Source organism: Gorilla gorilla, chromosome 13 (genome assembly GCF_029281585.2).
Source record: "Gorilla gorilla gorilla isolate KB3781 chromosome 13, NHGRI_mGorGor1-v2.1_pri, whole genome shotgun sequence".
NCBI classification, from domain to species: Eukaryota; Metazoa; Chordata; class Mammalia; order Primates; family Hominidae; genus Gorilla; species Gorilla gorilla.
In genome coordinates, this window is record NC_073237.2 from 106,388,943 (window position 1) to 106,410,340 (window position 21,398).

General features: G+C 43.4%; 1 protein-coding gene across 7 annotated transcripts in view; it reads left to right on the plus strand.

Moving 5' to 3' along the window:
• The window catches only part of PALM2AKAP2 (PALM2 and AKAP2 fusion), a 533,118-nt gene that overhangs the window by 501,675 nt on the left and 10,045 nt on the right, over positions 1 to 21,398 (plus strand). For 4 of the 7 annotated variants that reach the window (XM_063696660.1, XM_063696661.1, XM_063696662.1 and 1 more), the window contains one exon: positions 15,261 to 15,439. In XM_063696660.1, coding sequence (XP_063552730.1) covers positions 15,261 to 15,439 — 179 coding nt within the window. Of the gene's footprint in view, positions 1 to 15,260; positions 15,440 to 21,021; positions 21,061 to 21,398 lie in introns of all 7 variants that reach the window. The other 3 variants (XM_055351792.2, XM_063696659.1, XM_055351793.2) reach the window with 1 other exon arrangement.

Genomic DNA, 21,398 nt, shown 5'->3' on the forward strand with positions numbered 1-21,398 from the left:
TTTCAGGCTTCTCTGTCTCTATCTCTTAATCGAACCCCTCACCATATTACCTCCAACTTTATTTCTAGCACATAAACAACTGTCTAATATAAAGACATTTCAATGCTTTCTCCTGATTCCCCCACCGGCTGTTGTCCATCAGGCTTCCCCACCAGGACCGAGGTTGCCTTAAACAAGTCAGCATCCTAAGGCTTGCCACTGGCATCCCAGCAACCCAGTATCAATCTCCCCAGTACTTCCCTCTATGCTAATGCTGATCTCTTCTCCCATATCCCACCCCCATAGGATTGATTTCTGGTCCCTACAAGGGGATGGTAATTCATCCGTGCAAGTCTGTTCCAATCTTGATGTCATATTGAGTACAATCATGATAATGATATGCATACATGTCATTCCTTCATGTTTATCTCTAGAACATTTAAAGCAGGCACCCGGGCTTCCCAGAATTACAACATGAGTTGAAAGAAACGGAATGTAAAATACAATTTTCTTCCTGTTCATGCCTGGAAATCTTTGGAGTATTGCTTGGCTGGCCAACCTCCAAGTTCATGATCGGGGAGAAGGCTGACACATGACTCTGAGCAGCCAAACTAGACAATTCATGGCTAGGGTCAGAACTCCTGGCTTCAGTGGTTTTGTGAATGGAGGTGTTACCAAGTTCCTGCGGCACATTTCATATTTCATGCCAGAAGAAGTGACTCCATTAGTTTGTTGTGTGACTCAGATTGATGATTGGATACTAGGTGATGAAAAATATAATTTTTAACTTCTCTGGTAGAAATCATGCTGGTGGCATGCTGGAATCCTAAAACCTTAAAGCAAATAAAATCCACTGAGAGCCAAGATGTGGTAAGGAAGGAGAAATCTTCTAATTCTTTCCATACAAAAGTTATCTAGACAGAAACCGCATCCCCCAGGTGTGGAAATGCTATTTGTTTTTGCTTTTAGTGCTTTTGCTTTTAAAAGATGGACAATGAATGATAGAAGTTCTGTTTTGAAAAGGATATAGTCATTGTTAATGACCGGGTATCTAGAAATTGTCTTGTTGGTTCTTATTTTACTTTTTTTTTTTTTTTTTTTTTGAGGCAGAGTCTTGCTCTGTCTCCCAGGCTGGAGTGCAATGGGGCAAACTCGGCTCACTGCAACCTCCACCTCCCAGGTTCAAGTGATTCTCCTGCCTCAGCCTCCTGAATAGCTGGGATTACAGGTGTCCATCACCATGCCCAGCTAAATTTTTTGTTTGTTTGTTTTTTGTATTTTTAGTAGAGACAGAGTTTCATCATGTTGGCCAGGCTGGTCTCCAACTCCTGACCGCAGGTGATCCGCCCGCCTTGGCCTCCCAAAGTGCTAGGATTACAGGCATGAGCCACTGCGCCTGGCCCTTATTTGACTTTTAAAGGAAGAAGCTCCACTTAAATAGAATTTGAGTGACATTTGTTTATACAGAGGTGAATAAAAATGTATAGTCCCTGCTCTCAAGGAACTTAATGGTTCAGTAAGAGAAACAACATTAAACAAATGAGGCAATTTTATGACAGAGAAGCACAGAGACCTGTAGGAGCACAAACAAGGAAGACCATATCATTTGGAGGATAAAGAAAGTCTTCCTTCCTTAGGAAATTACTGTCTAAGCTGAGAACTGAAGGGGTAAAGTTGGGCTCAGGGTGTAGGGGAGAAGGAAGGGCACCTAAGAGAGGCTCAAAAGGAATAGAGAACTTGGCACATTTGAGATATTTAAGAGTAAGTTAATGGAAGAGATTTAAAACAAAACAGAAATAGATTTGGAGCCAGACAACCAAGAGCTCTATCAATCATGTTAAGGGTTGTAGACTTTAGAGTTTACCCTATGGTCAGTGAGAAGCCAGTGAGAGTTTTTAAAGGAGTAATTATCTGAACACAACCCCAAGCTGTCCTGCCTTCACTGTGAGTTGATGGACTAAATGTCTTCCTACTGTAATGCATCCATTTCATAGGCTTGGATTGAGCTCTTCCTGCTTATGAGCACTTCCGAAGGCAGGCGCCATCTTGGTGAACACCCTGTATGTTATGTGAGGGGCCATGCTCCCAATAGTGTGTGCATGTGTGCCCTCTGCTGATGGCACTTAGAATTAGAGACTAAAAGGAAGAAGGCCAGGGGTGGTGGTGCATGCCTGTAATCCCAGCACTTTTGGAGGTGGAGGCAAGAGGATTGCTTAAGTTTGAGACAAGCCTGGGCAACATAGCAAGTCCCCATCTCTTAAAAAAGAAAAAAAAAAAAAGAAAAATTACCTGAGTGTGGTGACACGTGCCTGTTGTCCCAGCTACTTGGGAAGCTGAGGCAAGAAGTTTGCTTGAGCCCAGGTGTTCAAGGCTGCAGTGAGCTATGATCGAACCATTGTACTCCAGGCTGGGCAGCAAAGTGAGACCCTGTCTCAAAAAAAAAAAAAAAAAAAAAAAAAGGGGGAGAGAGAGAGAATAAAGGAAGCACCCTTGCAGGTACATGAGCCTGATTTGAAGGGGTAACTCACACAGTGCTGTAAAACACCCTTGAGGAAAGAATTAGGGGGTGGGATATCCAAACATTGTATTGAAGTTGCAGTTTAAGACCTTTTCAAATGTCTTTTCATATTGGGGTTGCCAACAGTTCTCACTTTAGTATCTGTGTCTATTATTAGATATCCTGGTTTCACTTCCAAGTTCTAAGTATGCCAGAGAAACCCAGTTAGGTGATGATTTGTTTGGTTTTTTGAGAATTTCTGTTTTCATGCCAGATGTTGAATTTATTTACCAAGTCAGATCATTCACCCCGTGAGACCTACATTATGGAGAGTGGCAAAAGAGAAGGTGTAGGTTGCTATTAAGTTCCGTAACTTGGGGTATCTGTTCATGTCTTCTAATTTGTGGAAAGATGTGATAGTTATAAATGTTACTTTTGTAAGATGTACAGGAAGTGTTGACTTCTGCTGCTGTCTGTTTAGATAAGATTAGACATGAGGTGATCATTACATTATTATAAAGATTCTTAACTGGGTCTCTGTTCTTTCCCCTTCATTATCTGCAAATATCACAAAGGAAAGTCTTAGGAAAAATATGTTTGCGACTGTCCACACATTCTTCATGAAGCAGAGCTTGGTGGAGTGTGCCATGCTAAATTAGAGCCACATGAGGCACAGTTTCATTTGAGGTGCCCTCATTGCTCCATGGGGGAAGTCCCTGTGTCAGCATCTGACAGAAGGATTGATGATGAGAGAGCTCTCCATCAGTAGTACACAGTGCCTCTCTTTCCTGCAAGGCAGGCACCAACTGTGCAGCTTCTAGGAGCCCTTCTGGCTGTGTGAAGCTAGCTAAAGCTTATTGTGGAGTGTCCACAGATGGCTATTGTCCACCACCATATTTCTAGAACATTCTCTGGTTACAAAAGTCTAATCATGGTAGTTAACAATTTATCAAGGCCTTAAAGCTGCATATAATACTAGTTATTTCACACTTGTCGTTTCTTATTTTCTCACTGAATCCTCCTAACAGCCCTCTAAGACACAAATTACCTCAACCCTTGAGGCCAGATATATTTCTAGATTCAGACTTTTTCTGATTTTAGAGAATTTATAAAGTATATACTATTATTTAGAAAAGTAATACAATGAACATACTATTATTTAACACAACTGGCAGGTTGTGGGTCAACACCCTGTGATCAAATTAAATTTCTACTCTAAAACTTGAGAAGAATTAGTTACATTAAGTGGGTAAAGACTAGGAGACCGTCATGTCAGCTCATGTCAGGTTTTGCTGCCAAATAAGTTATGAAAAATCTTTCTTTTCAGAGTTTTTTGGATTTGGGAATTATACATGAGGAGCTGTGGACCTGTAATATTATTCTTTTTCAAAGAATTACTACTAGAGCCCAGAGAGATTAAGTTGCCCAAGGTCACTCAGCTTGAAAATGGGAGAGCCTGGTTTCAAACTCAGGCTCTCATTTGTCTCCAAAATCCATCTTCTTTCCCCTACCTTCTCCTTCCCATCTGTTGAGCCTGCTCTATGAGGTATACAGTAATAGCTTCTCTCTCCAACCTGTAGCTTAGGTTCCCTCTACCCTTTCCCAGTCTTATGCCCAACCCCTGCATTTTCCTGGGTCCTTCCTGATCCTCCTTTTAGGAGCCACTGTAGCTCTGCAGTCCTTCTTTTGCAGTTGCCTGGGTGTATAAATTTGACTCTCAGGGGCCATGAAACAGTGCTTCCCTAGTGACCCAGGATGATTCCTTTCTGCTTTCAGAACTCAATTCCAATGCCCCAAATTACAGTAGGCAAAAGCGCTCGGGCTGTCCAAGGATCTGAGCAGATAGCCAAGGGACTTAGTCCATATCAGCCATCTAGCCTAGCTGCTCTTGTGAGTTCTTTTTGAAAGTTTATTTCCCAGGAAGAAGCTCTGCCATTTACTCTAGAAACAGGTTCATTCCTTGAAAACTTCAAAAGAACTGGGTACTCAAGCAAGGAAGAAATTTTTAAATTTGAGGATGAGCAGGGATAAGTATTCATTATTCTGTTAACTAAACATGAACACTTTTGGTGTACTAGGGTCAAAGTCAACTAAGTTAGTTGACTAGTGATCATTAAGCACCATGACTACATACTGTTCTCCTTGCCTTTTAAAAATTGATCTTTCTGCCTTGGCCCAGAACTTCCCTGTGTTCTCTTTATCTAAATCCAGCAAGTATGTTTTCTTGAAAAATGCATGCCATTTGGAAAGGAATTGGTAAGAAAAGACTATGTTGAAGCTGTGTTTGGCAAGGGGTGAAGGTGTGCAATGAAATCAGGACTTTTCAAAGTATAGAATTCCACATTCTCTTTAGATATTACCCTTAAAGGCTTGGAAAAGGCAACTGCCATGGTTAAACCTGCCTGTCAGCCTCATTCTTTTTTTTTTTTTTTTTTTTTTTTTTTGAGACGGAGTCTCACTCTTTCGCCCAGTCTGGAGTGCAGTGGCACTATCTCGGCTCACTGCAAGCTCTGCCTCCCGGGTTCATGCCATTCTCCTGCCTCAGCCTCCCGAGTAGCTGGGACTACAGGTGCCCACCACCGCATCCAGCTAATTTTTTGTATTTTTAGTGGAGATGGGGTTTCACCGTGTTAGCCAGGATGGTCTCAATCTCCTGACCTTGTGATCCGCCCGCCTCGGCCTCCCAAAGTGCTGGGATTACAGGCGTGAGCCACCACGTGCAGCCCAGCCTCACTCTTGAGATCCTATGGGCCCAGAAGTCTTTATTCTGTGACAAGCCTGCAGTCACAGCTTCTGGGCAGCAGAACTTTGGAAAAAGCAGAACGTTCCCCACCAGCTGAATTCCCTGGTGCAAGCAGGTTCTGCTGTTCCTGCTGATTGTGCTGGGTCTTCAGATAGATCCGTGTGTCTGGGTTGGCTCCTGCTGGTGCTGGGCCACCATGTGATGTCCTCATTGCCTACTTCTGCATGGCCTCTCCATGCTGCAAGTTAGTTAGGGGAGCATCTTATGAGGAATCAGACTCAGCCATGCACAAAAACAGATGCATAGTTTTCAGGTGACAAAGAGGAGGTGAATCAAAGAACGTAATTCTTGCAAGTTCCTTGGTAAGAAATAGGAACTAATCAAAACCAGGCTTGGGAGCAGGATGTCCTCTGTGACTGCTGGGGTTCAGGGCAGAATACGACTGTGTCTTTTACCAGCCATAGTTACTTGCTGTGTACTTCCCTAAGGAGACTGGCATTTCAGATCTATTTGATCTTTGTGTGCTACATACTTATGGGTTGGAACACTAGGAGGTGAGATGGGGCAGGGAGAGAGTGTATGGGACAGACAATTAGAGCACCAAAGAATATATGTGTAGTTCTTGTAATGAGATTTTCTTTCTCATGGCCTTGAAGGTAAACTTAAAGGGTTCCCAAAATGTGTGTGTATCTAACTCACAAGTATTACCAGTCTGTCTTTTATTTCCCATTACTCAGGTATAAATTTATGTGCGAGGTGGCTCATGCCTGTAATCCCAGCACTTTGGGAGGCTGAGGTCAGCGGGTCACTTGAGGTCAGGAGTTCGAGACCAGCCTGGTCAACACAGTGAAACCCCATGTCTACCAAAAATATAAAAATGAGCCAGGCGTGGTGTCACATGCCTGTAATCCCAGCTACTCGGGAGGCTGAGGCAGGAGAATCACCTGAACCTGGGAGGCGGAGGTTGTAGTGAGCTACAATCCCTACTGCACTCCAACCTGGGCAACAAAGCAAGACTCTGTCTCAAAAAAAAAAAAAAAAAAATCATGTGTGATGGTCAAGGAGAATACATGCTAAAATATGACAATCACTTCTCTGGATTCATATCTCAAGCTTAATTCCTGACTACCACTTGCTAGCTTTGTGACCAACTTACTTCACCTCTGTAAACCTCAGTAAAATAGGAATAAAGTTATACCAACCTCATAAAAAAGTTGAGACAGGGCCTGGTACATAAAAAGCTCCCAGTAAGAGTTATTATTGTTGTTGTCATTACAACATTACAACATTACAGTTGCTCTTTTGTTTTAAGAAAAAGCCTAGAGGCTGATCGCTTGAGACCAGAAGTTCAAGACCAACCTGGGCAATATAGTGAGACCCTGTTTCTACGGGGGAAAAAAAATAGCTGAATTTAGTGGTGTGTACTTGTAGTCCTAGCTACTCAGGAGGCGAGGTGGGAGGATTGCTTGAGCTTGAGTTCAACACTGCTGTGAGCTATGGTCATGCCACTGAACTCCAGTCTGAGTGACAAAGCAAGACCCTGTCTCTAGAAAGAAAAGGCCAGAAAGCCTTAGTAGAATTATTTATGAGTTGCTCTTTTGCAGCAGTTGTGAGCCTGAAATAAATAACAGAACACACATGATAAAATTGCTTTCTATTCCTAGCTGGGATTTTTTTCAGTTACTTCCTTAGAATTAACATTTCTCTTAGAAACTTGAGGTCAGGAATAATGAGTTTTCAGTAGTCCACTATGATTCGAAAAACTAAAGAGTAAAAAAGTCCATCATTAAATGTACTGAGTGAATAAAATTACATGTATTACCATAAAAATGTTTTCCTTCTGAGGGGAGGTAATCTTCACACAGCCAAGCCCACCATGCTAGTAGAAATGTATTTGAAGAGAGGATCTTGGTGGAGAATTACTATTCACCATAATTTTCATTCTTACTGTTTTAATTAACTTTTTTCCTTTTTGGCCTTAAACTCTGCTTGCCCTGTAAGAGCAGAGCTCTTTCTTTCCTTCTAGAGTTTTCATCATCTTCCAGTTGTGTTCATAGGTATAAACCCAATATCAGCAACTCATCCAACAACTTGACTTACCTTTAAGCAATAATATTTGACAGTTTCTCAGACTTGTTTGCCAAGCAGTGGTATTTCTCATTTCTGAGCTAGGTTTATAATCTGAAGATTCATATCATCACATTCTCCCACCCCTGGGGCCTTCAAAGGAGGAGATGAAAGAAGAAGGGACCAGCTCTTGGTGTGCGGGTCACAGCTGGAACCGCACAAGTCCGTGCACTCTGGGGCTGACAAGCAGGATGTTCCCTTGTACTGAGAGGAAACGAAATTGAAAATGCAAGTCTGAGCTCATTTCTTTCTGGTGACTTGTGGGTCGCTTCAGATGTTTGCAACCTTATCCCAATGCTGTGTGAAGAAAGGAGGTCATTGAAGGAGGCCCTGGCTTAGGCATGTCCTCTGGTGGGTGATTTTGTTCAGTTCAGTTTGGTTTTTAAATACGAGTGGGTGAAGGCTTTTTCTTTTATTTTGAGAAATGTGGAAACAAAGGCTCTTTGATTTAAGACCTCAGACTTCATGCACAGAGAGAGTAATAATCACCCAAATCATAATATCTGACCAAAATTTTCAGAACTTTTGGAATCCCCATTCCTGGCTTTTTAAAAGTTAGACTTGAAATCCAGAAGAAAGATTTGGACAGTCAGGGATGACAACAGCTGTATTCTGAGCGCATGCAGCCCTTTCTCGGGTTCTTTGGGTGGGAGGAATTGCAGATTCTTTTCTCTGCCTCCTGTCAGCACGGCCCACCACAGATGCCCAAGGGAAATCCATCCGGCCTGGAAAATCCAGAAGCACAGCCAAGGCATGGCTTGCTTTCTCTGGACCACAGAGTGGTATAACTATTTATGATAAATAAACAGGAAACACCAATTTATGCTTTCCCACTCATGATGGGACTAAACTAGCTAGTTTGGAGTGAAACTCTTTGGGCTTCCTTGCTCCTTAGTCTACCTTGCAATGCTACAGTCTTGTGAGCACCACCGTTGCAGAGATGAACAGTTTTTTTTCCTTCTGAGCTCCTCTGGGTATGCACCGCCTGGGATGATGGAAGGGCTTGTGGATCTGCCTAGTCCATAAAGGTTAAAGCAAGCAGGTTTACCTGCTTTTCTCAGCATGGGCTAATAATATTTACAAGAAAACTTTTCTGGTTTGTTTTATATTTTAAAATTAATTTGTGCTGATTGTAGAAAAAAATGTAAAAAGAATCAAAAGTGATTCATAATCCTACTCCCCCAGGAATAACCACCTGCTAGATTTTCTCCACGCCCATAGGTTCATGGAAGCCAATATTGGGTTGATACTTGCATTCGTTTCTATTGCTGCTACGACAAATTACCACAAATATAGTAGCTTAAAAAATATGCATTTAGCCAGGCACAGTGGCTCATGCCTGTAATGCCAGCACTTTGGGAAGCTGAGGCTAGAGAATCTCTTGAGCCCAGGAGTTCAAGCCCTGGGCAACATAGTGAGACCTTGTCTCTAATAATAATAATTTTTAAAAATACACATGCATTATCTTACAGCTTTAGAAGGCAGAAGTCTGAAATTCATCTGCTATGGATGACTATCTGACCAAAATAATTTTCAGAACTTCTGGAATCCCCATTCTTGGCTTTTTAAAAGTTAGACGTGAAATCCAGAAGGAGGATTGAGACCAGCCTGGTCTCAGTTGAGACCCCTGTCCCGCAAATTCATATACTGAAGTCTTAACCCTCAGTGTGGTGGTGTTTGGAGGTGGGCCCTTTGGGATATAGTTAGGTTTACATGAAGTCACAGAGTGGAGCCCTCATGACAGGATCAATGCCCTTGTAAGAAGAGATATCAGACAGCTTCTCTCCCCACCACGTGTGGACACAGCGAGAGGGCAGCTGTCTGCAATCCAGGGAGAGAGCCTTCAGCAGAAACCGACCGTTCTGGCACCTCGATCTTGGACTTCCAGACTCTAAAATTGTGAGAAAATAAGTGCGTGTTGTTCAAACCATCCAGTCTATGGTATTTTATGGCAGCTCAAACAAACCTAAGACTGGGCTAAAATCAAGGTGTCAGTGGGTAGTGTTCCTTCTAGTGGCTCTGGGGAAGAGTTCACTTTTCTTCCCTCTTTCGTTTTGTATGCTGCCTACATTCCTTGGCTCATGGCCCCTTCCTCCATCTTCAAGGCCAGCAGTGCAGCATCTTCAGATCTCTCTCTCTCTCTCTCGCTGACCCTCCTAGTTCCCTCCTACAATTACATCAGACCCAACTGGATATTTCAGGATAGCTTTCCCATCTCAAGTACCTAAACTTAATCACAACTGCAAAGTTCTTTTTACCTGTAAAGCAACGTATTACAGGTTTTCAGGATTAGGACTTGGACATTGTTGGCGAGGCCATTGTTCTGCCCACCACAGGAGGCAACATATAGTGTTCATCTTATGCTGATTGAGTGTCTGCCATGTGCCATGCACTTTTGCTTTCTTTCACACAGTTAAGAAGTGGTGAACTAGGATTTGAACCCAGGCAGTCTGGCTCTCCCGCCTGCACTCTTGAACTCCTGCAATATATCTACTTCTGCAGTCTGCTTTTTCTCTTAATATAGTTTGAATATTTTCTCATGACCTTAACCATTCCTCTAAGTTTGAGAGTCTGAAACATGATTTATAATGGCTAACTAATACTTCATTGCCTAAATGAGCCATAGCTAACTTAACCATTCTTCAATAGGAAGATATCTTGGTGTAGTTAAAAAAACACAGTGCTGAACATTCTTGTACATGAGCTGTGTGCCCATACTTAATTATTAAATGAACTTGGGCCAGAAAAGTTCCTTGGAAGCTGGTTAACTACTGTACGTTAGACAACAGTATTTCCTAAACTGTTTTTCTTTTTTTTCCCCTTCTGTATTCATTTACTTACTTTAAAATGAGGTCTCACTATGTTAACCAGGCTGGTCTCAAACTCCTGAGCTCAAGTGATCCTCTGACCTCAGCCTCCCGAAGTGCTGGGATTACAGGCATGAGCCTCTGCACCTGGCTTTTTTTCTTGAGGTACTTAATAGATTCTATGAAGTGAGGTTTTCTGGTTAACTAAACTTAAGAAATGCTGCACTCCCTTTCCTGAATTAGAGCGTCACAATCATATTAGCACTAAAACCAGAAGTCCTCTGGTAAACAAATCCCTCTCTCCCTCCTTGTTTTCTTTAACCCAGTGTTTCCCAAGCTTAATTTGACCAAAGATTTTTTTCTTTGAGGCATCAAGTACTATCCTACAAAGCTAAGGTCATAGGACACAATGTTAGAAACACATCTTTGGAGTCAACCAAGTGAAGCCACTTACCCTCAAACTCCTTTAAAGGCTTAAGTCTAAAATTACTCCAGAGGGAATAGTTTGAATATGATCACGTTTATGAAATAAACTCAAATGTTTCCTATCCTCCACTCAGAATTTCAGTCTAACATTGTTGTAGTGGTTCCTTATGTTCCTTATAGAGGTCACATTATACCTGTTCCCTGCTCTGTAAATGTCAGGACTGGCCATCAGCCAAGACCAATACAGACCTGCCCTGAGGTCTACATGGCACTGTGTGTTCATGTTGTTGTTTAAGGATAGTGACCGATGTCCTTCAAGAGAGCCGTTCTGGCCAGGCACAGTGGCTCATACCTGTAATCCCAGCACTTTGGGTGGCTGAGACAGACTGATCACTTGAGGTCAGGAGTTCGAGACCAGCCTGGCCAACATGGTAAAACCCTGTCTCTAGTAAAAATATAAAAATTAGCCAGGCATACTGGTGGGTGCCTGTAATCCCAGCTACTCAGGAGGCTGAGGCAGGAGAATTGCTTGAACCTGGGAGGCAGAGGTTGCAATGAACCCAGATCACTGCACTCCAGCCTGGACGACAGAGCAAGACTCCATTTCAAAAAAATGAAAGAAAAAAAAAGTGTTCTATAGAGTGTTCAGTGCAGGTGAGGAACTGGATGGCAGGATGTTCTCATTGAAAATGGGGCAGATTTCAGGCATCACAAGCTATTGAATCATTACAGGTGAATAAACCAATAGCAGAGCAAAGTTTGAGGGAGTAAGCAAAGCTGGACCTGGGGTTACTGGGGAAGTTCTGGGTGAGATGCACACTGGATCAGTGAAAAAGAAGCACCAAAGATAACCATCATGGTTTGGGGAGTCTAATGGGGCATGTCCTCTTGGCCAAGGGACTTCAAGGGGCCTCATGGGGTCATGAAAAAGAATGTGATTGAGCTCCCAGGCCTGTGGCACAGACTATTTGCATCACATTCATGTAATGATCTTCGAGACCCAAACAGTGGTGCTGTCTGCAGTGTCCACTATTGGGGGAAGAGCATCCGCAGTGCTGTCACCATCCTAATGGAGAGGACCTCTGGCTGCAAACTCTGGACCTCTGAGGAAGTTGTCAGGTGTGGAACAGGTTTCTCTCCAGCCTTTTGGCAGCCTGTGTGATTCCTAAGATGGCACCCAGGATTCTGGTGCCTGGTTTGAACCATACTTGGGGAGGATCATCAGAGATCACAGGGCCCAGCAGAGAAGCCTGGCTGAGCTAGCTTCCCTTGATACTGACCAGAATGATGGCCGGAAGTCTGGGGATGAGGCATAGTGTCTTCTCTCTCTGGGGACCTGTGATAGCCTCTCCTAAGGGGGTAGATAGAACCAGAACATGGGCTCAGTTATCCAAAGCGACCATTCTCAGCCCCCTTGTCCCTGGAAGCCCCTGCTCCAGAACTGCTAAGCCAGCCTTTCTTTCCTGCTACTTCTCTGACCTCTAGTGGCTAGAACTGGAAAAACTTGCTCAAGGGATGAAATCATCAATAAGCAGGAAATGTCTTTGATGTTAAATGGCTGACCACTTCTCTATAGTTATCCTTCACCCTCTTTACAACATTCTTTCTGCATACATCCCATCATTTAATTCAGCCATCATCAACACTGGGTTTGGGATCCAGACTGTGACTGTTACTGTCTCATGTAACTTGGGCTGGAGTTGGCGTCTGCGCCTCTGTGGTCATGACATCCAGGTGTCACGACATCCACCCTAACTACATTCCAGGGTTGTTGCAAGGCTCAAATGACATGAAGCCTACAAAAGAAGTGATATATAAATCCGCTTGTTACTCCAAAGCCATTGAGTCTGTGATTCTGTAAGCCTAAAATGTTTTAATTCATATATTTTGGTGAAGGCATTTAAGCCCTTTCCTCTGATTCTCTATGGGAGATTCTGTCCCAATCCATAAGCATTTACTTGTGGTTGTTATATATATTTCATAATGGACTTACTGATTACTCAACAAACATGAATTGCCTACCTCGTGCCATGTACCACAGCTACTGCTGGGATCTGGCAATGATCAGACAGGCAAGGCTCTAACCTAATGGAGTTTGCATTCAAATGAATTAAGGGGATTCATAGACAGGTGAAACATACTCCCCTGTCCTCAGGATGACATTATAGCTTAATTGAGAAGACAAAAGCTTCAATAGCCAGATAAGATTTAAGTCAGTATGTGAAAATGGCCTTCACAGAAATATAAACAGGAGTTCCACTGTGCTGTGTGTGAAAGGGAGAAGCTAGAAGCAATGAATATAGGCTGTGCTTTCTAGGTGTTTAACGCTGGAAGAGTGGCTGGTGGGAAGTGATCTGGATACTTGAGAGGTCAACTGGAAAATGATGAAAATTAACCTGGTAATTGGTGTCTATTTCTGGTCCCAGAAGAGATGCAAAAATTTTATGCAGAATATGCATGAAATTGTTCATCTCACCCTATAGTCACATTATTCTTTGAGATTCCAATTAAGTGGTAGCTAGAATCATTAGGTGCTTTCTGTTCTAAATATTAACCTTATAAATATTAACTTTGTCGTCATAATAACTATCTGAGGGTAGGTACCCTTATCATCATACCCATTTTACAGATGAGGAAACTAAGATATCAAAAGAGTAAGTAACTTGCCCAAAGTGATTTGGCTGCCAAGTCATGGATTCAAGCCCAAACCGGCTGGCTCCAGAGCTTACACGCTCACCACTGTGCTATATTGTTTCTTAAGCCTTCAATTAAAAAGTCAATCGGAATTTTCAGAGATACATACTAAGTGTGCAGGAGTGAGGTGACCTGAGGTCTGGGATTAGTTTAAAATAATTCAGCAAGTCTAAGGAAGGAAGGAAGAGCCAATTATGCTAAAATCTTGATAAATGTTTACTCTGGGTGATGTTTATAATGTTTATAGGGGTCATTATAGCATTCCCTAATTTCCGTAATAAAAAATAGGAACTGTTTCTAGTGAACTTGGAGATTTTGAAATACTTATTATTGTACTGTTAATATCAAAAGACTTTTCAGTTATCTGGGTAATTTAGATCAAAGCAACAAATTTCACTGTTATTAATGTAATGTGGCCATGAAATGGAGTGCCCTTTTCTGTATATTAAAACCTATTTTCCACCTAATCCCCAAGTGTAACAGCTAAATACCTTAAAAAAAATCAAGAAGGGTGTATCCTGCCAAACATATTTGATAGAATAGCAAAACGTTTGAGTTAGAAGAGACCACAAAGATAACTTCTTCCAAAATTCCCATTTAACCGCTATGGCAGTTAAAGCTAGGAGAATTTAAGTGATCAGCCCACGATTGAAGTGGGAATATGAAACGATGATCTATAGTCAGTCACGTAGCCAAGTACTGGAAGAGCAGGAGTTAAAAACCTGGGTTTCCTGGACTCCAGGCCTTTGTATCTCTCATCAGAAGGAGGTTGTGCCAGTAAAGGGCTAAGCAGCCCATATGGAAACGTGGACACCAGGCTTCACTTGTGATTCCTGCTACATCAGGCAGTTGCCAAGTTAGAAGCCTGGGATGTAAGATGAAGAAAGGTGAGTCCCCTTCGGCTTGGAACTGGAAGAGGTCAAATGGCCCTTTCCCCTCCCAAACGGGGCCATGCAGGCCCCATTTATCTTGTGTGTTTTCTCCACATTCCTTGTTCACAGGTTTTAGCCGCGTCAACCACAAAGGACATAATTGGAAAAATCATAATTGTTGTACTTGAAGATACTTCTCAGAAGTGCATTTGGGGCTCTGTGTCAATAAACCCACCCCTTGAAGGGCCAGAAGCCAGGGCCAGGCATTTCTTGGGAGGGAGGGATGGAAATGGTCTTGGTGAGGGTGCGTAGAGTCACCACACCACTGTTGAATTAATCACTGACCTCATCTCTCCATCCTGAGGATTCTTGGAGGACATTGCAAGAGCTAAAATATCCTCATTCCTAAGGCTGGTGTGCACCTTTTCCATTGCCTTTGTTGGTGTACACTTCTTAAGGTCTGGGAGGCCTCAAACCCCAATGTTTCAGGACCCCAGCAGGTGAGGTAAATGAATAAAGCTGGCCAGTGTAAGACCGGGGCAAACTGAGAAGAACAAACTTCATCCTTATTCGAAGGTTTTATAACACTGGGCTGTCTGCACAAAAAGCCTGGGTAGGTCAGCAGACAATTGACTTCCTCTGCTATAGAGGATAGACCCTGGTGAGGAAAGCAGGAGGCCTGCTCCCTATGACTTGAGTACAGCCTTCCCTTGGCAGAGCCTCAAGCGCTTTCATCTGTTAAGAAGTGGGTCTGTGAGTCTCCAAGGTGCCACCACCTCTGACAGTCTAATTCTGTGATCTATGATAGAATACATATCTCAAAACAACTGGAGCCACTGTCGGTCTGTCCAACATATATTTGCAAAATGTGTGCTGGGCCTGTTTGATCTAACTGACTTTTTAGAACTTGGTGTCCTTGAGATCTTTGGATGGGTTTGTGCATTAACCTTAAGTGCTTTGATCCCTGTAATATAATAAAATGGCCTACACTTAACCATCATTCTGGTACCACTCTCTGTGTCAGAGGTTGTTGCTCTTTTATTTGCCAGTTTTCTTTCTAAAAGCAGTCATGAGCAGACAAGCTTAGAAAGGGTATTCTCTTCGTGTTGTTTCAGGGAAAATAGAGAAAGTCAAACCTCCTCCATCCCCCACCACTGAAGGCCCCAGCTTGCAGCCTGACTTAGCCCCTGAAGAGGCTGCCGGAACCCAGCGGCCCAAGAATCTGATGCAGACCCTCATGGAAGACTATGAGACACACAAATCTAAAAGGCGCGAGAGAATGGATGATAGTAGTGTAAGTTTTTCCTCCTTTCCTCTTTCACTTCTCTGAGCGCGGCCATCGGTGTGGCATGTGGCATTCCAGTTCAGACACAAATGTGTATGTCGTTGTCTGGTCAGCATTAGGGTTCCAGTATCAGTTTTCAAATATGTGGTTTCACATGCCTGGAACTGGGTTTGGGTTTTTGCCTGTTTCAAAAAAAAATGTTGTTCTTGCAGGGAGCTGGTCCTTTGCTGCCAAGTATAGCTGGAGTCGACCAGCAAGGCTAGTGTGTAAGATGTTTGGTGCATAGAAAGACAGCATGCAAGGGCCACGCAGGGAGAAGGTTGCAAGTGCCCTGAAGTCATCCCTAAGCACCTGGGAGCTGATTTCTACCATTGCCCAGTAGAGATTTTATTTCTCTAGAAAAGGATGAAGATGCTGTTCCTTCAAAGCCGACCCTCTAGGCAATCCCTAACAATGTTACAGTGCTTTAAAGACTGAGTGTGTTTGGGGCTGTTAACAAGCCCATGTGCATAGCTTGACAGCAAAGAGCCAGTGAAAATGACAGTTGAAAACCACATGGCTACTCTGCTACACCCAAGCCCTCGGAACTTTGCACATAACGTTCAAATTAACTGTGAAGGAAGTCACATGCTCTGTGGTTTCTTTCTCCAGTTAGAGACATAGGAACTGTTGCTCTACACAGTCCCAGGAGCCTGGAGATCAGCCTCAGGGTTCATGCCAACCTCCTGTGGGTCTTCTGGCACCAGTCTCTTAGCACATATTGAAGTCATCACCTCCTCCCCTGACTGCACTTAAGTCACAAATAGCTTGGGTTGTTTGAGGATCCTAGAGTTTACCTGAGACAGTCCTGGCTTATGCCTGTTGTGGTGTTGTGGTTATTAATATCCCCTTCAACTCTTTTGTTGTTGTTGTTGTTGTTGTTGAGACAGGGTCTGTCTCTGTCACCCAGGCTGGAATGCATTGATGTAATCATGGCTCATTGCAGCCTCGACCTCCTGGGTTCAGGCAATCCTCCCGCCTCAGCCTCCTGAATAGCTGGGACCACACGCGTATGCCACCATACCTGGCTTATTTTTTACCTTTTTTGTAGAAAGGAGGTCTCATTATGTTGCTCAGACTGTTCTTCAACTCCTGAGTTCAAGGGATACTCCCACACCAGCCTCCTAAAGTGCTGGGATTACAGACATGAGCCACTGCACCCAGCCTGCCTTTCACTCTTGAAAGTGTCCCAGTTTGGGTGATAAACCATCTGGTCACCTTAAACTTGAATGCTATGAAGTTCACAGTGAGAATTCCCTGCTGTTTTATTGCCTTTTATATCCTAGCTGGCTAAGTTAAAGGATTTCTGGAGTTGAAGCCCAGATGCTGAAAGTTGCTTTCAAAATATATGGTGGTAAAGAAAGGAAGAAAGCAAATGGATATCTGGCAGCCCGGCTTCTCACTTGGCATCTCCCAGGCTTTCCCTTTTGTTTACACCTGAACTGCTTGGAGCACTGGCTCAGCTGCTGTATTAGGCTGCAGCTATTCTACTGGGCTCTTCACTGTATTAGACAGTGGGATGATGCCCGGCCCTGGGTAGCTGCTGCAGACATTTCCACTGCTGAACCTCACTGTAGGGGAGCCAGCAGCTCCTTTCGTGAGCCTGTAGGATTTTTCCCTGGCTACTCAGTCACTTTCACCAGCCCTTCTTTGAAGCCCCACTTCAAAGGATAAAGTTTGCCTTAAGAATTTCCTGAAAGTTAAATCATTTTGAAACTTGGTGCTCTAGGTGTCTGGTTTCTTTTCTCGCAGTGACTCTGCTCTATACATCAGCAGTTTTGGTAGAATTTAGCCAAGTGGGTGCCCCACACTCTGATGTGGATGGGGAAGAACAAGTAGAACCACTTAGCATGTGACCCACGCGAGTGTTTGCTGAGCACACTCTACTTGTCACTTGTGTATGTCTTTTGTGTTGGAGTGCAGATGATAGGGAAAAATACTCCATACAGAAGGGTAGAGGCAGTTCTCACTCATTTCGTAAAGGCAGAGGGCTGGAAGCTCTTTTGTGCACACGCTGACACTCTGGCAACCACCTAACAAATGCCAACCAGGTTGAGTTTTTCCTCTGCATGAATGAAGCTGCTTGGAATCAGCGTTTTGATATGCTGATTGCCCTTCACTTACGAATCAAAGAGGCAGCCTCCTGTCTCTATATTTTCCAGTAAATAAACATTTTGAAAAAGAAAGAGACCTAACTAATTAAGCTGTTAATATCCCTGGATCTTGGATTCAAAGCCAAATGTTTTGCACTGTTATTGCTATTACAACAGAACCAAGTTTGCTGTTGTTGAAAATTCTTAGGATCAGGACAAAATCTACCAATCCACTATATGCTCATTTAAGAGACCCAAATCTAAAACAACAAATTCAGATTGCTTCTAAAGCAAAGATATAATCATCAGTCAGGCTTCAAATGAGAGCCTTCTCCTAGCCCTTCCAATTCAGGGGACCTTTTCTCCTGTATCTATGTCAATCACTGGTGAATGTGTTGAAGTTTACCTGTAGGGATGAACAAAGATTCATTTTTTTCCTAACCAATCTGTGGCCCCTTTTCCATTTTTTCTTTTTCTTTAATACCAGAAGGATAGTAATAGAGAGCAGATGGATTGCTGAGGGGTTGAGTTGTGTAACTGGCTTACCTATCCGTAGAAGCATAAAGTTAATTCTCTTAAAGGTAAAGTAATTCTGGTCTCTAGCCTCCATTTACATACACTATTCTCACAGAGAAACATGGCTTCTTAGACTCTCCACCCTCTAAGAACCTCAGTGGCTCACGCCTACACACCCAGCATCTCCCCATGTTATGCAGCATCACCCCTGGCACCTCCATTTGCCAATATTTTTTCCAGTAAGCCACTTGGCAGCATTTTGGCATGCCGTTTTGGAGATGATAAACCACACCTGAGAATCAATGCCTGTCGCGTGATTAGAACACAACCATGTGTTTGCCCATCGAAAGTAACAGTTATTTGTGAATTGAGCAAAAATAATTCTTATTTTTTATTCTTTTTAAGGAGAAGGCAGAGTTAAAAACAAGACAGGCGCTGATCATTGGAATGTGTATAAAGTGTGATATGTTAGACACAGTGATATTGAGGAGAGTGAAAGACAGAAGGAGAAAGATAGAATGTAGCTAAGGCTGAAGTTTTGCTGAGTGAGAAAAACTGATCTTTGCCATCAAAACAAGTTCAGTGTCCCCCGAGCCCCCATCAGAGTTGTGGTGGCCTCTGGGATCCTGTCCACAGGGACTCAGCTCAGGGCCCTGCTCTCTCCAGTTTTCCACTTTATAAAAAGTCATATGCAGAGAGGCCCCTGACTTATGGGAGTCAGGGAGTGGTGTTATCCAAAGGTTATCCCCAAACAGCCATATTTGTTACTAGCTCAGAACTTGAGCAAAGTACTCCCTTTAGTTGCCACAGTCTTCACCCACCTGGGCTGATTTCTTTGTCCTGTATATTGGAGTCACCAATGAGTATCTCCATCCTCACTTATTAATGGACCTCTTGGCTAATTCTGGGGGCAGGAGGATTACCATCCCCACCCCTACCCACTTACCCAAGGCTGTTTACCAACCTATGCAAGGCCTTTGTGTGAATTAGGAAAAAAAAACACCCTTGTTCCTCTATGAAGATGCAGCCCTGCACCAGCCACACATTTGGGGGGTAGAGTAGGGGACTGGGCTTTAGTACCATTCATCCCTTCAGTCTGATGCTTTTGTGCAGTGCACACAACACACACCCAGATGCAGCAATCCTATTCATATTGTGGGTTTCTCTTATCTGGAAATGTTCTCTTATGTGGAAATGTCCACTTATCTGGGTCTCATACCATTTCTGCTCAGTCATGCAATTCATAATGGACTAGTGAATCCTAGTTTCCTAAAGGGCTTCTTGATGCCTTGCAAAGCGACTGCCTCCAAGGTGGGGTTGCCCACTCATGGACCTGGAAGACATTTGGATCAGTGGGCACAAATGATGGGCTATTTGGATGTTTTTCCTTCAGGCATGAAGAACCCCTCTAGGAAACTCTGATTCATTAGTCCATCCTGAGTGACATGACTGTATTTAGGCAAACAGTATTTTTCCAGCCAATTGTTTCCCTAACCTGACCTGAGCCTCAGAAAGTGAAGATGATGGGTCATTGAGTCAGTGATGCTCATGAACATCTCGAGGGTTTGCTTTGCCTTTCTCAGTTGAAGGGATGCTGACCAGAGTCCAAATCACAGCCTCCTGGATGTTCAGCCCCATCTTTACTTTTAGCGCAGGATCTGCTCTCAGTGGGGTTTTCCAGTGTGCTCTCTCTGTCTTTCTCATCCCATGACTTCATTACTGAGAGGTCGTCCAACCACTCTGTCTCATCTTAGAACAAGAGAAGACCTCGTCGGTTTTCCTGGGCTACGTCAAAGCTGAGAGTTCCTGGCACACATTACCCTTCCAGACCAGGACATGCATTGAGAGTTGTGGCCATACTCTCGCTCAGTGGGTGAAGGAAGCCCATCTGCCTCCTGTTCCCCAAGACGCTACAGGAAGCTCAGTGACGCCTTGTGCTTCCCTAACTCTCTCTTACGTTCTCACTCATACCCTAGTGAAGATGCAAAGGAGAGAGAAGAGCTCCTGACTTGTCAGCTCCCAGCCATTAGCCCAATCATGACAGAACTATAATTCCTAAGTGCTACATATAAGAAGCAGTCAGCAATCACGGATGTGTGATCCCACCTAACTAGTCTATGGCTATCAATGCCCCAAACCAATAAATGCTTTAAATGCCCCAAGCAGTGTAAATGTACGCTCATTACCATAATTCTGGAGAGGGATGTCCCAAATTGGTCCTGCTATCTCATTTTCCATAGTCAGGCCATTTTTTTCTGTACTATGAGTAAGACTTTTAGTCCCCTATAGGAACTAAAGGATCATTTCAGTTCCTAAGTGCTCATACTAATAATCCTATATAATCACCAGAAATTGCTATCAAAGGATGATCCCACTCTCAGGAACTTACCCAGGCCCCCAGGGTTCTGACGAGGGAGGCTGTGTGGTCTCCCTAGGCAAGACTACCCTTAGGCCGGTTTCAGAGAATCTGCCTCCACAAATCAACTGCTGTGATTAGGATCTTCTTTTAATGGAACAACAGGTTACAAGACGGCTTTGGGGTTCAGAGAAGCCTACGGGAAGAGAAAAGGCTATTTGGCTACAGACTCTAGCAAATCCAAAATGGCCCCCAACGACCTTGCTGGTGGGCAGCTGATTGTGTACAGAGGGGAAGGAATCTTGTTAATTCAAAGTACAGAAACTGAAAGCAACGTTTTGAATTAACAAAGTACGGCTTATCTGATATTTTTATTAGTGAACAATAGGGTATCTAGTTGCTGCAAAGAATAGACTTATAAATAAACTAATATCAGATGGAGAAAGTTTTGGCATGGGTGTAGAATGGCCTCCTGGTATTACTTCCCCTCCCATCCTCTTCTGGTGTGGTGCCTGTTCCCGGCTAGGGGGTGTTCTGTAAGTGTGTCACTGCCATGTACTAACCCTGGTCTTTTCCCTCTCTGCCAGTACACTTCTAAGTTACTGTCTTGCAAGGTGACTTCCGAGGTACTTTTCAATTTGTTTGTCTTGGTCTTACTGAATGCATGATCCAGGTGCATGCTGTTGTGGTTTGCCATTTCCTGATGAGTTAAACGAAAATGGCAAGAAAAATGACTTGTCTCCATATGTATTTTTTTGTGCCTTTTCTGAGTTATGGGACTGCCTCGAAATGTTGGAGTCCATGCAACAGTGATATACAATGGTGTGGTTTGCTGTGCTGTGCTGTGGGGGCGAGTGGGAGGGTACTGGGGAAGACCTTGCCTGCTCACGGATCTTGAAGACGTTTGGACCAGAGGACACAAGTGATGGGCTATTTTGGTTTTTAAAGTTTCTTTAGGCATTAA